Below are 18,486 nucleotides of genomic sequence, written 5' to 3'. Positions count from 1 at the left end.
TCTTTAAAAGAAAGGCCTCCATGAAAAAACACTTAAATTCACTAAGAGAGGGGATTGATCTTGAGAAAAGGGACATGGAAGTTTGTAATGATAATTTGCTTTAATTTTCAGAACCAATTTGCTTTCCTAGAGTGTAACATTTTATCTATTTTTCAGTAAAATCCATTACATCAACCAAGTCATTAGATGCATCAGAATTAGAAGCTGATATAAGAGAATTGCCAGTGTTCCCAGAAATTCAGGAAGAGCCAGACACACCAAGGTTAATAGGAGTAAAAACCCCATCTAAAAGTCTTAAAAGAACACCAGCCAAAGGTGTAACACCTCTTAAAGGACAAACCACCAAGACAATGAAACCATCTAAACTGACAGATGTAGAGAGTAGAAATGCTGCATCTTCTGAAGATAACCCTGACAATGAAACTGTATCTTCTGGGAACGAAAAGGAAAACTCTACATTAAGAGGCAGAACACCAACAAAAAGAAAAACTAAAGATGATGAAGAAAGTCCTGTTCAAATCAAGTCACCGAAAAGTTCATCTTCTAAGAAATCTCCGGCAAGGAAAGAATCCCCTTCTAAGTCTCCAGCTAGAGCAGATAAATCTCCTAGAGGGAGAACCCCCACAAAAAGGAAAACAACTACTGAAGAACATAGCCCAGTTCATAGGAAGTCATCTAAAAAGAGTTCACCAGATAGAGTTGAGAAATCCCCTGGTAGAGGAAAAACACCTACTAAGAGAAAAGCAGTTACAGATGAAACTACTTTGCAGGGCAAATCACCTAAAAAGCCTACACCTGCTAAAAAATCTCCCTCAAAAACAGATAGTATCCCTAAAAGCCGAGCAGCCACAAGAGGCCAGAAAACTATTGAAAAAGTACAAACTCCTACCAAAGGAAAATCACCAGTAAGAGGGAAATCTGCAAAATCCCCATCCAGACCAGAAACACCTTCAAAAGGAACGCCACAAAAAGTCAAATCTCCAACCAGGAAAGAGACTACAACTAAAGTCAAATCTCCTAGAACAATGACACCTACAAAGGGAAAATCTAATACCAGAATGGGGACACCAACCATGGCAACACCTCCAGTTAAAAGAACTACTAGGGGTAAATCTCCAAAAACAATAACTCCAACAAAAGGACAACCATCAGCTGCAGACACAACTCCAATAGCCAAAAAGATTCAAAGCAAAGAAAAACCATCCGAGAGTCCAGCTTCTGTTAGAAGTAGAAGGGCAGTAGATCAAAAGAAAGATACAGCTAAACCAGTTGGTAGTTTAGCCAAAAAATCGCCATCGCCTGTCAAAAATACTGGTAGAAGTACAAGAGGAAAGGCATCATCTATAATCTCTGATGATGAGCTATCAACTAGTTCGTCAGTTCAATCACCAAGGGTCAATAAAAAGGCTGCTTCATCAGAGGATGAGGATGATATACCGTCAACCGACTCATCTGTAATCTCTGTCACCAGAAGTACCAGACGCAATAGAAATGTGTCAGGAGAACCATCAACTAAATCTCCTGTCCCATCTGTCACCAGAAATATTAGACGTGCAAAGAAAATGGCAATTGATGATGATTTACCTTCCACTGATTCAACCCTGAAGTCAAGCCCTAGAAATACTAGGAAGAAAGTACCAGCTAAAGGTACCAGAACAAAAGCCAAAAATACTCCTTCAGTATCTGATGACGAAGATACAATGTCAACTGATTCATCAATTAAAAGACCAGTCAGGGGTACCAGGAAAACAGTTATTTCAGACAGTGAGGAATCTGTTAAATCTACGTCCAGATTGACAAGAAGAAAGCCAGTAGATACCTCAGATGATGATTCTGTCAGGTCTACAGCTAGTAGTCAGCGTTCTACAGCAAGTAAAATATCTGATGATGACACAGATTCCTCTATTGTATCAGGCACCAGGAGTACCAGGAAGAAAGGGTCTATCAAAAAACCTTCCATTACATTGCAAGAACTAGCAGCAGACAGGTACGGTAGACAATTGTCTTTATGACTTGAATAAGAGGTTTGGGTCAGTAAAAATGGTAAAGGATATTTAAAAACATTAAAAAAATGAGACTTGAATATCTTTCAGAAAATATTTTCAGGGTTTCTTTTATAAAGAAAATATGTTTGATGTTAAAAATGTAACATATAACAGCAGTGAATTTTGTTCCTTTATAACTGACACGAGATCAAGAGGTCAAGTTTTCTGTTTTATTCTTTTGACCAATCATAAATGTATAACTACAATACATAGGAATTCTTGCTCTGTTACATTATTTCTCCTATTTGAAAATTGAATTTAAGATTTTGAATAGTTGAACTTGTTTTTTTCTTCTAAAATTTAACTATCAAATAGGCAGGAACATTGTCACTCATGTATTTAATCTGATTGACAGAATTTGTTTCACCCAATTGTTTTCCAGTCTTTCTTTTGTAAATCATGTGATTAGATCAGACAATAATGAAAATAACAAAGCTACTTACTGTTCAAATAAAGTAGTTGTCAGTCACAGCACTAGCAATTACTGACATATTATGCAATTTAACAACTAACTACATGACAATAAAGTCACAGTTTTATAAAAGAGCCATGATAAAGAAGTTCAGTAAATTTCTACTTTATGAGAACTAACATTTTTCAAATTTTGCAGATTATGTTAATTGTAAATTTATTCTTGTATCTACTTTTTAGTGACTCTGAAAGTGGTTCACCTGCTAAGGTTTCCCATCATAGGATTAAATCAACAAGGAAAATGACTAAAGACTTGGAAACTGTTTTGGATGAAAGGTAAAGATAAATTATAGTGCTGAAAGAAATGTAATCTTATATTCAAGAATAGCTAATAATGTCATTAGTGTTTAGGATTAATACTGATCCTGTAATATACTATAGTTCCTGGTCTTGTTTGTAAACAAATTCTAGATATTGTTGGTATGCATGTAAAATTTTATATTGCTTTAATTGTTTTTAATCAGATGAGTCCACCAACCTGTACCTAAAAACCTTTTTTTATTTCTTTTTCTCTAATTATAGTGATTTGGATACTGTATTTGAATCTCCATCTAGAGGAACAAGGTCTGCGGCAAAACCAACTAAAAAGGCTACAGAGGAAAAAGTTTCAAAGTAAGAACCTTCAATGTGACCATGTCAGTTCCTTAATGATTATGATCATTTAAACATTCTGTTTACACATCTAAATTAAAGTAGAAATAGTAAGGAACTATGTCTTTTTCTACGCATTCACATTTTTTTTTATTCATGTCTTGACAATGATGTCAGAGGAGTGAAATTTTCAGTTCTTAATTTCAATGGGAAATCTATGAAATTCATTGCATTGCAACCACTGTCATAATATGTTATTTATTTATTTGTATTATTTATATTTATCAATTTTTGTTGTTTTTTTCTTTCTTTCAGTTCAATTTATATACTAAAATAAGTTTAATGCTTTAATATTAGTATTACATCTAAGTAGATCAACTGCCAAACATATACCTGGTATTTTTGATCTTAAAAAAAACCCAGACCATTAAAAAAAATTGTACAGTGTTATCTTGTTTTAAGACATTGATTTCTATTTGTTTGAGTGTTTTAAATAATTTGTTTTTAAATATCCAGTGAGAAGAAAGGTAAATCAACAAGAAGCAAACCAGATAACAAGGCACCAGAAATCAATCAGCCAAGATCAAGGTGAGCTTTATCAAATTAGATAACTTAAAAAACTTTCAAAGACTTGTGAATAGTAGGAAGTATATTCTTCACAGAGAGTTAACTGATTTATAATACTTAAAGCAGGATCCAACATTTTGTTTAATTTGATATACAGTTGGGTTTTCTTTTATCTCATAGCTTTATTGATTTTAGCATTCTAAGACATAATATATAGATTACCTAATAAAATTTGGATTTGATAAAGCATCATTTTGATAAAACTTCTGTTTTGATACACAATTGTTTCTTCGTTCAAAAGATTTTGTTCTATAATTAATTTTTGAAGTGTTATTTTGTAAATTTGACTTGCAGGTATGGCATTTGACTAAATTATAACTCAATAAAACAACTCAAAGTTAAAACACAGTTCACAATTTGAAAATGTTTGCAAGTAAAAAATCCAGAGAGTTTAAAAAGAAGATGTGGAATGATTGCCAAGAAGACAAATCTCTACAAAAGACTAAATGACACAGAAAATAACAGCTATAGGTCATTGTATGGCCTTCAACAATGGGTAAAGCCCAACCACATTGTCAACTTTAAAAAGCCCTGAAATGACAAATGTAAAACAATTCAAACTAGAAAACTAAGTCTAATTTGTGAAAGAAAAAAAACAAAAAATGTTACACAGCAAAAAAATTACAACCTCTGAAATTTTGAAACATTTTAAATCATCTACATGCTTTCCTTAGAACCTGCTGGTAAAAATTAAAAAAACAGAAATCTCATGAAAACATTGACAAAAAAAACCAACAGAATAAAAAGCACTTATTCTCCAAAATTAAGGAAAGAAGGTCTCATCCTCTGTGAACCTAATATATTTCTGAAGGTTTTGATCAACAACAAACATGTTACTGTTAATATAGTAAACATTTGCTAGAAAACAGGGTGAACATTACTCAACTAAGCTTTGCGTTTCCCTCCATTTCTCAGCCTTTAATAATTTGTTTCTATATTTTTTTCTACACTGCTTATATATTTTAGTTGGCATTAGTTGACAAATTCTATTTTTATTTGCACAGGAGAACTCTGAGAAGCAAACAGTCAGATTGATTAGCATTAGATGACAGCAGCAGTTTAATATAATTGATACCAAAGCATCAATATAAACTTTCTTAATTTATACCTGTTAGTCTATTCCATGTGTTCATACTTTTTTTTGTAAAAGTTCTGACATTTTATTATTTTAAATTAAAAAAATTGTACCTTGTGCTTTATTGTTCCACCATATTGCCTGAAAAGGAAAGTGAGGAGGTGTGTGGTTACAACAAGCATAACCACAGCATATTTTGTGTCTGAGTAGTTTTAGAGAAAAAACAAAAAAACACTTCATTTCAGGCCCACACATCAAAAATGTTTAGAAAGTTGAGCTCTACCAATAGTCCATTTAGGTTAAATCTGTCACAACTTTTGAAAGAAGTTATTGTCTTTAAATGACAAATTTTGTTTTTGCCCATTATCTTGAAAACTACATATAGAGAGAACTTTTTAATTGCAAAAATGATCAGCTAGACAAGTTCAACTATTAAGTCTGCATGGTAAAAACTGTCAGTCATTATCACCTTATCATGACAATTTTTGTCGAGCCTGCAACTTTTGCGGCTGCGGCGGAGGTGTTAGCTCACTTCTTAAAAGCTTTATATTTTAGAAGGTGGAAGAGCTGGATGCTTCATACTTTGTATATAGATGCCTCATGTTACGAAGTTTCCGTCAGTCACATGTCCAATGTCCTTGACCTCATTTTTATGGTTCAGTGACCACTTGAAAAAAAAGGTTAAGATTTTTTGTAATGTTGAATTCTCTCTTATTATAAGTTCATTGTATAAGGATTACTATATTTGGTATGTGCGTACCTTGCAAGGTCCTCATGCCCGTCAGACAGTTTTCACTTGACCTCGACCTCATTTCATGCCTCAGTGAACAAGGCTTACTTTTGGTGGTCAAGTCCATATCTCAGATACTATAAGCAATTGGTCTAGTATATTTGGTGTATGGAAGGACTGTAAGGAGTACATATCCAACTGGCAGGTGTCATCTGACCTTGACCTCATTTTCATGGTTCAGTGGTTATAGTTAAGTTTTTGTGTTTGGGTCTGTTTTTCTCATATTTTATACAATAGGTCTACTATATTTATTGTATGGAATGATTGTAAGGTGAACATGTCTAGCGGACAGATGTCATCTGACCTTGACCTCATTTTCATGGTTCACTGGTCAAAGTTAAGTTTTTTCAGTTTTGGTCTTTTTATCTGATGCTATACGCCATAGGTCAACTATATTAAGTGTATGGAAATATTTTATGATCTATATATTAGTTGCGCAGGTTTTATTTGACCTTGATCTTATTTACACGGTTCATTGCTCAGTGTAAAGTTTTTGTGTTTTGGTCTATTTTTCTTAAACTATAAGTATTAGGTCAACTATATTTGTTTAATGGAAGCATTGTTAGCTGTTCATGTCAGCCTGGCATGGTTCATCTGACCTTGACCTCATTTTCATGGTTCAATGGTCTTTGTTTAGTTATCTTTGTTAATGTAATTTTTATGGACAGTTGTAATAAAGCTTTATACTCAGGACTATCAAAATAATATCAATGATTAGTAAAGAAGGCGAGACATTTCAGTGTGTGCACTCTTGTTACCAATTTTATGCGTATTTGCCATATTATTTTTAAAAATTCACAATAAAGAAACTTATATAAGCAAAAATGATCAACAAGACAAGATCTTCATTGACATTATGGAGGAAATGGTTCGGTGACTGTATATTGGAGTTATTGGCCTTTGAAAATGATTTTCACAACTTTTGGGGGCAATTTTCATCATAGGATGAAAATTGTAATAGATAAATAGACACTTCAAATCACAACCAGTTTATACGACCGCAGAGGTTGAACCCTGAACGGTTGGGACAAGTATGGACACAACATTCAAGCTGGATTCAGCTCTTAATTTGGATTGTGATTATATAGTTGACACAACATAGGTTTCTGACACAGAATGAATGTGTTCTAATGAACTTAAAATTTTTGTTTTCTCTTATAGCAATTCACTATGCTGTTGAATATTAATCCTCTCAAAAAAATGTTTGTAGAAATTTTCTTTTTATTTATGAAATTTCAAATGAGAATAAAAATTGAACCCAATTTTTTTAATCACATCCCCCTTTCCCTTATTCCAAAACTAACCTCAATTAAAATTTCTAATGGAGTTTGCAACAATAACTACTCATTTAAATACATCATAAAATATTAAGATGTAAAAAAAATGCTTGTTATCACTGAATGGTTAAGATTATTTTAATTTATCAGTTGGTAGTAAAAAGTAAATATACATTGTATATTGTATGTAACAAAGATTTAAGTTGATTCTGGACAAAGAAGGATAACTTCAATTAAAAAAAAATTGTTATTTCACAATATTGTGCAATTAGATATTTATTGCCATTGCGCAATACTGTGCAATTGAAAAGACTTGCTATTGCACAATACTTAATATAATAATTTTAGATCCTGATTTGGACCAACTTGAAAACTGGGCCCATAATCAAAAATCTAAGAACATGTTTGGACTCGGCATATCAAAGAACCCCAAGATTTCAATTTTTGTTAAAATCAAACTAAGTATAATTTTGGACCCTTTGGACTTTAATGTAGACCAATTTGAAAACAGGACCAAAAATGAAGAATCTACATACACAGTTAGATTTGGCATATCAACGAACCCCATTTATTCAATTTTTGATGAAATCAAACAAGGTTAAATTTTGGACCCCGATTTGGACCAACTTGAAAACTGGGCCAATAATCAAGAATCTAAGTACATTTTTAGATTCAGCATATTAAAGAACCCAACCGATTCATTTTTTGTCAAAATCAAACTAAGTTTAATTTTGGACCCTTTGGACCTTAATGTAGACCAATTTTAAAACGGGACCAAAAGTTAAGAATCTACATACGCAGTTAGTTTCGGCATATCAAAGAACCCCAATTATTCAATTTTGATGAAATCAAACAAAGTTTAATTTTAGACCCTTTGGGTCCCTTATTCCTAAACTGTTGGGACCAAAACTCCAAAAATCAATACCAACCTTCCTTTTATGGTCATAAACCTTGTGTTTAAATTTCATAGATTTCTATTTACTTAAACTAAAGTTATGGTGCGAAAACCAAGAAAAATGCTCATTTGGGTCCCTTTTTGGCCCCTAATTTCTAAACTGTTGGGACCTAAACTCCCAAAATCAATACCAACCTTCCTTTTGTGGTCATAAACATTGTGTTTAAATTTCATTGATTTCTATTTACTTAAACTGAAGTTATTGTGTGAAAACCAAGAATAATGCTTATTTGGGCCCTTTTTTGGCCCCTAATTCATAAACTGTTGAAACCAAAACTCCCAAAATCAATCCCAACCTTTCTTTTGTGGTCATAAACCTTGTGTCAAAATTTCATAGATTTCTATTAACTTAAACTAAAGTTATAGTGCGAAAACCAAGAAAATGCTTATTTGGGCCCTTTTTGGCCCCTAATTCCTAAAATATTGGGACCCAAACTCCCAAAATCAATACCAACCTTCTTTTTGTGGTCATAAACCTTGTGTTAAAATTTCATAGATTTCTATTCACTTTTACTAAAGTTAGAGTGCGAAAAACTAAAAGTATTCGGACGATGACGCAGACGACGACGCCAACGTGATAGCAATATACAACGAAAATTTTTTCAAATTTTGCGGTCGTATAAAAATGATCAGCAGAAAGTAAAACAGCAAAAATATAGAATCAAGGAAATTTCAAATCAGAAAGCTCATACACATCAAACGATTGGAAAACAACTCAAATTCCTGACTTGGTGCAAACATTTTCTCATGTAGAAAATGGTGGATTAAACCTGGTTTTATAGCTAGATAAACTTCCCACTGGTATAACAGTCACATAAAATTTCAAAACATTGACAACAATGTGTGAACAAAACAAACCCATAATAGGTAAAAATGTCAAAATAGGGGTACAGCAGTCAAAATTGTGTATGATCTTAATCACTATAAAAAGACAAATATCTCAACAAAGAGAAACAAAATTGCATAAAGACGAGGCACATAAGCAAAACTGAAAGACATGAACACAAAAAATGACCACAGCACAACACATTGTCCGGATGTTTAAGTACCAAGCCACACCAATAAAGATCTTAATTCTATGGAGTGATTACCTTTAATTGAAGATTTCAAATGCCCCACGTACAGGGCATTTAATATGTCTTCTGGTCAGTGTGTCTGCTGGTTTGTTTAATGGCCCTTCTGTCCCACAGGTTGACAGTTTTAGGTCAAGGTAGTTTTTAATGATTTTTGTTATTTAAGCAAATGGCTCCTGAATAAATGCAGTTTTCCTTTGTTTTGTCTTTTTGTATGTTAAATCTGTAAGCTTAATCACTACTTACTGCATTCAAATAATTGCTTATAATGAATAATTTATATAGCTTGTCAAATTACCAATTATAAGTTTTGCAACATGGCCAATTAAGTTGTTGATCATTAAAAAAAAATCAGAAGGTGAAAAACAGCTAGGCTTTAGAAAACAGATTAACACTTGTACGATTCGCTCGTGTATGTAACAATGCTTTAGATTTTAACGAGAGAAATTCATGTATTACTGAAAAATTATTACACCAGGGTTTTGGATGTCACAAACTAGTCAAAACATTTACTAAATTTTATCATCGGTATAAAGACATCATTCGTAAATATAGCTCAACATGCAGACTTCTTATACGTTCAGGTATTCCACATCCAATTTTTTATGGAAATATTCTTTTTAAAGCACAAAGGTGTCAGTATTCACCTCAGAAACTTACAAAACCTTTGAATAGACTTATTAAGAAGGGATATAATTACGATACTGTTGTCAAGTCCAAGTCATTAAAGATTGCATATTTTGGTGTTAATATTGAGTCACTTATAAGGTCTTTGCGTCGGAACTAAACACATTTATTCTTAAAACAGTTGTTGGCATGACATTGGTTATGTTCTTCTCATATATGTTATGATGGTATGATACTAAACCCCTAACGGGAAGGATTGTGCCTGATGTTCATATGATGAAATCATAATCTTTCAGTCAGTTTAATTGAAGTCTGGAGCTGGCATGTCAGTTAACTGCTAGTAGTCTGTTGTTATTTATGTATTATTGTCATTTTGTTTATTTTCTTTGGTTACATCTTCTGACATCAGACTCGGACTTCTCTTGAACTGAATTTTAATGTGTGTATTGTTATGCTTTTACTTTTCTACATTGGTTAGAGGTATAGGGGGAGGGTTGAGATCTCACAATCATGTTTAACCCTTCCGCATTTTTGCGCCTGTCCCAAATCAGGAGCCTCTGGCCTTTGTTAGTCTTGTATTATTTTAATTTTAGTTTCTTGTGTACAATTTGGAAATTAGTATGGCGTTCATTATCACTGAACTAGTATATATTTGTTTAGGGGCCAGCTGAAGGACGCCTCCGGGTGCGGGAATTTCTCGCTACATTGAAGACCTGTTGGTGACCTTCTGCTGTTGTTTTTTTATTTGGTCGGGTTGTTGTCTCTTTGACACATTCCCCATTTCCATTCTCAATTTTATTAACAGAAGGTTTAAACTGTTCCTAGAAAAAGTTTCCCATAAATGACAGTCATTGATCTATGCAAATACTATAAAACCGTAATCCTCTGCCAACAGGAACATTTTGTAAATTTTATTTAGAACATTCCTTTCATTGGATTGTCATAATTGATATTTGTAAATAAATAATGAAATGTCTAAGAAACAACATAAAATGCTCATATAATAAATAACATAGTAAATAAATACAACTATCAAAATTTCTACAGAACTATAATACATATATCAATAAGTTTTAATGGAAAATATTTTTTCAATAAAATAATCAATTTAAGTAAGTCTCCATTTTAATACTAACATTTTCATTTTTGTGGCCATGAATTAAAATGATAATTTTTGAACTTTGTAAAAGTTACATACTGTTGTTTAAATTCAAGATGTTTGATTTAAACAAATATTTTATTTTTATTAGTTCTTCATTTGACTCAGCTTTGTCCCGAAAAAAGACCATTTATTTTTCATTAGAAATACAGGGTTAGTTCCCCTGCTCAGCTGTATTTTTCTGAGGATTCTATTCTGAACCATCACAAACTGCTAAATATGTCATTCAGTTTTGTACAAAGTATCTTAACATTATAACAACTTGTATTTTTTTTTACAAAGAGAATATACTGGTAGCTCATAGCTAAAATTCTCAACTATATCAATATACATTGTTTTGATTTATAAATAATTCAAAGATGTTTCGTTGAAATGAAATATTAACATATTTGTATTTTGGTATAAAGATACATTTCATGTGAAATTTAGCATAGCTAGTGATCTTTCAGTGCCATTACTTCTAGACAAGCTGAAATCTGTGATGTTTCAAGTGTGTTTAAAGATGTCCTGTTTTTGGATGTGCATGCCATTATTTATGTGGCTAGATGTGATACATTTTACCAATAACTAAATGAGTAATTTTTTTAAAAGTTTAGTTGTATCCTGTGAACACTCCATCTTTTTGAAACAATATCACTTTGCTATACTGTAAACCAACTTATTTTCACGACTATTTTGCGATTATAGAAAAATAATGCGATTATTAACTGCTGCTAATTAAATAGCCGCGATGTGTTCTAAAAAGGGTAAAACGCGAAATTAATTATTAGCGAAAATAAGTTGGTTTACAGTATGTTAAAATCATTCTGATATCTAGGTCACAATGACCTAGACAGTAAATTGATATTTAGGTCACAGACAAGTGATATTTAGGTCACAGACAAGTGATATTTAGGTCACAGACAAGTGATATTTAGGTCACAGTAAACAGAATGCCTGTTAAATACCATTTAATTACTATTAAGATTTACTCTTCTAAAAGATCCATAAAATGAAGGAATTCAGCAGATGAATTAAAAAAAGGAGCACTCATTGGATGATTGTAAGATTCAGCAGACTATATGATAAGGTTCATTAGTTAAACAAAAGGTCACTATAGTGATTCAGCAGACTAACAATACTGGTACAATAGTTCGTAGTGGTTCGTACAACCTTCTTCCTATCTGCTCTTTCAAAGTTTGATTTAACCATCTCGTAATACTCTCCGTCACTCAGGGTAAACGATTTCATGTATGGACATCTCAATCTGAAATATTAAAAATCTAAATTAGCGGGATATTTTTTTCAACAAGACCAATACCTGGACTTGACCTGCATGCAATTAGATGAGGTTACATATGTACTGAAGCACTAAAAACAATTCAATCTAATCAAAAAATAAATCTATGGACTCTACATGGCAAACAAGCATACAAAAATGAAGAAGTGCAGTGATTTATTTTCAACCATGAAATATAAAGTGATTCCCTGCCATAGAAGCAAAAGAAAGTTTGACAAAAGTGTTTTTCACAAGGTCTTTCAGATAGATTGAGTAAAGTATTTAATAGATCTGCTTTTGTTAAGTGATTGTAAGCTATACATGTCTGTCTGATGAAAATCATTTGTTTTTTATGTTTCATTGGTCAATATTTTTATGTTTTAAATTTTGGTCCTATTCTCCCACACTTGAAGAAATAGGTCAAATATTGTAAGGTGACGTACATGTCTATTTGGCAAGGTTCATCTGACCTTGACCTCATGTAAATGGTTCAATATTCAATTCTAATTTTTTTCTTAGTGGAGTGGATTTCTCAAATGCTTGTAATGTGTACATGTCTGTCTGGCAAGGTCATCTGACTTTGACTTCATTTTCATGGTTCATTGGTCAATTTAAAGTTTTGGTCTCTTTCTTAGATGTCAACTAAATTTGGTTATGGAATGCTTGTAATGTGAACATAGATATAGAAAGATGTGGTGTGAGTGCCAATAAGACAACTCTCCATCCAAATAACAATTAATAAAAGTAAACCATTATTGGTCAATGTACGGCCTTTAACACGGAGCCTTGGCTCACACTGAAAAACAAGCTATAAAGGCCCCAACATGACTAGTGTAAAACCATTTAAATGTGAAACCCAACGGTCTAATGTCTGCCTGACAAGGTTCATCTGACCTTGATCTCATTAATTTCCATGGTTTATTGGTCAAAGTAAGTTTTCCAGGTTTAAATTCTTTCTTGGATACTATGAGCAAAAGGTCAACTATAGCTATTATAATGTGCACATGACCACATGTCTGGCATGGTTGATCTAACCTTGACTTCATTATTCAATGATGGACCATTGATAAAGTTGAGTGAATGGATATTTGTACAACGTTGTAGTAAAACTCATATTTTTGTACATTTATACTTAGCTGTTCAAAATATAATCAATTATTGTCGGTAAAGCAGAATAGACATTTTAGATTTTGCACTCTTATATTTAACTACTAATAAAATTGAGAAGATGTGGTATAATTGCCAATGAGACAACATTCCACAAGAGACCAAATGACACAGAAATTTGCATATCTTGTCTGTAAACTAAGTACTCCTTACACTGTACTTTCATGACTTACCGTATATGATCTATAAATTTACTGCTCTTATCGCTGAATCTGATTGTATCAGGATCCCACTGAATTTCACATCTCAACATTTTTGGACAGTTTTGTGCAAATGCTTCAATGATCTGATCAATATGAACACGACTTTGGATCTTCAGAAACCATCCATTAGCTGTTCCAAGGACACAAATTCTAAAAGTAGAACAACAGGAAATGATTAAAATCTGTATTGAATGTCACTAGTCAAAAGCATTCCCCCAGGTTTTACTAAGATAATGAAATAATTAATGGATTAATTCTTTGGTTACAATAAAAGTATCATTTATACAAATGTATCACCATCAACATTTTTGTCTTCTTCAAAGACTGATCTTTCTTTCAATTTTAACATAAAGAACATGACATGAGAATGTAGATGTTTAATTTGCCTGTACCAAGTCAGGAATATGACAGTTGTTATCCATTCATCGTTTGATGGGCTTGAGCTTTTGATTTTGCCACTTGCTTAAGGACTTTCCTATTAGAATTTTCCTCACAGTTTGGTATTTTTGTTATTTTACTTTTGCTTGCTTGGTGTGATTAACATATAATTGATAGAACACTCTGGCAAGGAACACAACCAGAGTACTATTATGATAGAAAAGAACAAGTTTTGTTTTAATTCAACTTTTTTTCAATTTATATATAGAATGAAGAAGATCTATTAAAATACTTTACTATAGATATTAGATTGTTATATTTCGTTGTGTTTTCTATATTACTTATTAAAAACATGCAAATAAATTAAAATTGCAGATTACAGTGATGAATTCTTGCAAATATGAGAATTTAATTATCTGTCAGGAATATTGTTATGACATTTAAAGTTTTACATAAAAAGTGTGATATTTACTACAAATCTTTTTTTAATTCAAATTTCTACAAAGTTCGCCTAAAACTGTTATCAATCTTTATATATCTTTACCCTTTTATTGGTACGTTTTGATAATCAATATTGTTGTCTGTCACTTAAATACAGATGTAATACATTATTAAATTAATCAATTGCATGTTATCCATACAAAGCAATATATATTACTACTAAAACATATCAAATTTGTAAACTAAAGGCTGAAAATGTTAAAATAAAAAGCTAATAAAGTGATTTTTGACACTTGTGAGAAATGAAGTGTTTCTTACTATTTTTTTCATTTGTTTTTATGTACAGATAGCTATTAACCCTTGTTCAAGGATATGGAAAATATTATAACACCTTGACATTTATAGATATAAAGGGAAGTGAAAGTTTAGCTGTAGGACAAACAACAAATCATTTTAACAAGAAACATGAAAAGTTATCCAACATTTAGCACACTTTTCACACATTCAGGATGTAAATTTTAGAAGTTATTGCCAGGTTTTTTTTTTTTTATTTTGTTACTGTTATCCTGATTTGATGCAACAATAAACCTTTACTAATGATTTTTTTTTTATAAGTTAAAAGTCAAATTCATGATAATATCAGAAGAAGCTAAAATCTAGAAAAGGAATATAAGGGCAAAAAATAATTAGTTTTCCCAATAAATATAAAAAAAGATAACATTAAGTTAGTTAGTGCTTGTTACTTCCATGATATTTTTATAGCATATAGAGTGATCTGTGTCCATTAAAACTCTTAAAAAAATCCTTTTAACCAAATATAGAGGAAATCAATTTTGAGGAATGTATTTATGGAAAAAATCAGATAGTAGATCACGTTATTTCTGTAAAACAAACATCATGTTGAAACAAACATTCAAATTTGTTTTATTATCAGAAAGTTAAAATTGTATAACAGAATCAATAACCAATTTCAGCCAATACACAAGTTTCTGTTTTCCAATAACAGAACATTAATTGATCAATTATGTAGCTACAAATAACATAAGTGGTGAAAGTATGTTCAATTCCCATCAAATGACTGATTGTTTTGTACTATACCGATCAGACTTATTAACATACAAAACATGGCAATACATGAAAGCCATGATCGCACTTCTAAACATCATTTTTGCATTTGGAATTGATAATTTTTTTCACGCTCTCACACAAATCAATTATTCTTACTATGTCAATTTCATATGGATGTTTATTTCTTTTGACCATGAAGCCAGTGAAAGTACTGTTGTCATCACCTAGTTTCTTGCATTCATTCATCTAGCTGTCTTTCAGTCTGTCAGTCTGTCAGTCTTTAAACATTGATCATTTTTCAATCTTTTTAAATGAACCATGATATTAATGAAAAAAGCGTAGCCTGAGACATCCTTAAATGTGTTCATGAAAAATAAAATAAGATTTAGACTGGGCATTAATGAGTTAAAATACAATGAAAACGACTGATAAAACTAAAAACAGTTTAGTTAAAAATCTGCAGATGACCAATTTCAATTATGTTTTTTAGAAAATGATATATTAATGATTTCCAGTAAGAGTCAAAGTTGATGGGCCAAAACTGCTTTCACACATTTTTCACACTATTTCATTTTTTTTTTTAGAAAAGTTTGGGGATAAATATCTTGAGCATGATAATAAAGGCATGCATGTATACTAAAGTCCAATATATACATGCTTTTTGAAACAAACATCAACTCCCTTAGGAATAACTATATCCTACACTAATCCTACTAAAATAAATAAGAATTGCTATTATGTTTTACTTGAAGCTTGTCACATTGACGACTGAAATCTCCTGACTAGATTTCTTACTCTCACAATAAATCTTATATCCGTTCTATCCCCTCCAGAGTACTAAGTGCCAAGTAATATTATTAGGGTTAATTTCTCAAGCTCATAAGCTTGGTAGATTACACTGCTAATGTTTTATGATGATAAATCAATAATCTAGCTTTAGAATAGGCTAGCTTGTAATATCACTTGCTAAATTATTGAATGGGTTGTGTTGGGTTTATTATTTCATTAGTACTTCCCTCAATAATAGCCTTATGAAAATGTGGTCTAGTGAGTTAATAACATTTTATGGCTGGAAATGGTTTTATTCCATCAGGTCTTTGTGGCTTTTTAGTAAATATTTTTCATTACTTCCTTTTAATATCACACTAATCTTCCTTTATGGTAGACCAACAGGTTTATTGCGTTATGGATATAGCAATTTTATTGCATTATTTCAAATAGCAATGTTTTTGTATTATTTCAGTTAGCAATGTAATTGCATTACATGTATTGAAATAGCAATTTTATTCCATTATTTCAAAATAGCAATGGTATTGCATTAATTCAAATAGCAATGTTTTTGTATTATTTCAATTAGCTATGTAATTGCATTACATGTATTGAAATAGCAATTTTATTGCATTATTTCAAAATAGCAATGTTATTGCATTATTTCAAAATAGCAATGTTATTGCATTATTTCAAAATAGCAATGTTATTGCATTATTTCAAAATAGCAATGTTATTGCAATATTGAAACAACAATGCACTTATCTCAAATTGGCCAATTTATTTTCTTCTCTCTCAAAAGAATCAAGCACTATTCTTTAGTTGTTGTTTATTTAATTGGCTTAGGTAACTACCAAATAATTACATGTAATGCTTAGATTTTCCCCTTATGTCCTACCTAACATAAGTACACCAGAGATAGATTCACATGATAAACTTATGTGACCCAGTGACCATTCTGTGCTGTTTGGCTACCTAAACTTCTGTAAACACCTGCTTTGAACTGTACTTTTAATCAATGTCTTATCAGGTGTGATCAACTATAACCATGTATGTTGGTATCTTAACATTGAATGAAAATTACATAAGGCACATCATCTATGTCCATCAAATTTCTTGCAACTGGGCACTTTTGTTTTTAAAAATGGAATCAGGGTTAATTTTGACAACAGAACTTGGAAAAAATGTCCTCCAGGAAAATATCAAGTTTTTCTTTCAAAGGATCTTCAAATTTTGCAGTCATTTTTTTTGGTATAAAAGCTCCTTATGATGGTCTTGGTCAAACCTAGTCCATCAATGTTAAAATAACAGCTATTATAATGACCATTTGATTTTGAAAATGAAAACTTTGAAAAAAAAATGGTGTTTTAGTTGTGAACTTCAGGATAGTACTAATTGAAATTCTTTTTTAATAATAATACCCATAATACATCATTTCTCTTTCCTGAGGCTCTTGTTTTGATTTTTATGTACCTGGAGCTATCCCATGTTTTAAGGATCTTGTACAGGTGTTACAGCTTACTTCAATAACTTTCCTGTACTTTTGTTCTAACAAAACAAATTCTGGTTTAAACACCTGTTTTCTTATAAAAGAGGGATGAAAGATACCAAAGGCACAGTCAAACTCATAAATCTAAAACAAACCGACAACGCCAAGCCTAAAAAGTACTTCTCAACATAAAAAAGAAGTGCACTGAACATACTATCCAGAAATTGATTCATGGTCTCCTTTGTATTCTAACAATCAATTATAGATTTTTTTTTATGTTTTCATGTAATCAATTATTTATAGTACAAAAGTACAGCAAAGTGCTTGTGTATAGAAAATAAATCTACGAGCCAGCACAATAGTACATTTCTAAAAGTGAATTATTTTCTTTTGAAAGAAATAGTCACTAGTGTAAAAATTCTATGATTGGTATTCCCTAGAGTTTCATTTCTGATGTAATTATCATACTTTTAAAGTGTGTAGTAATTAATACACTAGTGCATTTCATGTACCAGAAAGTTCTTAACACACTGAGATTTAAGTACGTTTACATCTAGCACTACCTGCTTCTTGTTTATCATCAATTTCTGTATACACCTGCTTAGAATGTCATTATCTCTAAGTGAGAAAAACTAATCTATCAGAACATTGATCATGTCAGTCATTACAAAATTAAGGAGATATGGTACTATTGCAAATGCGATAACAATCCACTAGTCCAAATGACCTGATTGTAAGCAACTACAGGTCACTGCTTGGCCTTTAACAATGAGAAAAATGCATATATTGTCTAGTCTGTTACAAAAGTCACATGACAAAATGTGAAACACTTCAAACAGGAAATCCAATAAATAGATATAAGAAGATGTGGTATGAGAGCCAATGCATAGACAACTCTAAAACAAGTCACAATTTGTAAACCATAAAGGTCAAAGTCTTCAACACAGAGCTTTGGTTAACACTGAAGAGCAAACTATAAAGGGTCCAAAAATGACTAGTGTAAACCATTGAAACAGGAACGGCC

The 18,486-nt window shown here is 31.6% G+C and overlaps 2 protein-coding genes across 10 annotated transcripts in view; one reads left to right on the top strand and one right to left on the bottom strand.

Annotated features, from left to right (window-relative positions):
* Window positions 1–4,926, top strand: part of LOC134716197 (condensin complex subunit 3-like) — a 34,203-nt gene extending 29,277 nt beyond the window's left edge. For all 4 annotated transcript variants that reach the window (XM_063579039.1, XM_063579036.1, XM_063579038.1 and 1 more), the window contains exons 19-23: window positions 157–1,987; window positions 2,697–2,792; window positions 3,039–3,128; window positions 3,624–3,695; window positions 4,739–4,926. In XM_063579039.1, the coding sequence (XP_063435109.1) occupies window positions 157–1,987; window positions 2,697–2,792; window positions 3,039–3,128; window positions 3,624–3,695; window positions 4,739–4,769 (2,120 nt within the window). In that variant the 3' untranslated portion in view covers window positions 4,770–4,926. The remainder of the gene's footprint in view (window positions 1–156; window positions 1,988–2,696; window positions 2,793–3,038; window positions 3,129–3,623; window positions 3,696–4,738) is intronic.
* Window positions 4,927–10,428: 5,502 nt separating this feature from the next.
* The window catches only part of LOC134716194 (F-box/LRR-repeat protein fbxl-1-like), a 28,149-nt gene continuing 20,091 nt past the window's right edge, over window positions 10,429–18,486 (bottom strand). For 5 of the 6 annotated variants that reach the window (XM_063579030.1, XM_063579032.1, XM_063579031.1 and 2 more), the window contains exons 6-7: window positions 13,289–13,468; window positions 10,429–11,936 (exon numbers count right to left, since the gene is read on the bottom strand). In XM_063579030.1, coding sequence (XP_063435100.1) covers window positions 11,765–11,936; window positions 13,289–13,468 — 352 coding nt within the window. In that variant the 3' untranslated portion in view covers window positions 10,429–11,764. The remainder of the gene's footprint in view (window positions 11,937–13,288; window positions 13,469–18,486) is intronic. The other variant, XR_010106840.1, reaches the window with a different exon arrangement.

The sequence above is a fragment of the Mytilus trossulus genome, chromosome 4 (genome assembly GCF_036588685.1).
Source record: "Mytilus trossulus isolate FHL-02 chromosome 4, PNRI_Mtr1.1.1.hap1, whole genome shotgun sequence".
Taxonomy (NCBI): Eukaryota; Metazoa; Mollusca; class Bivalvia; order Mytilida; family Mytilidae; genus Mytilus; species Mytilus trossulus.
This window is presented reverse-complemented; position numbering and strand designations above follow the sequence as displayed.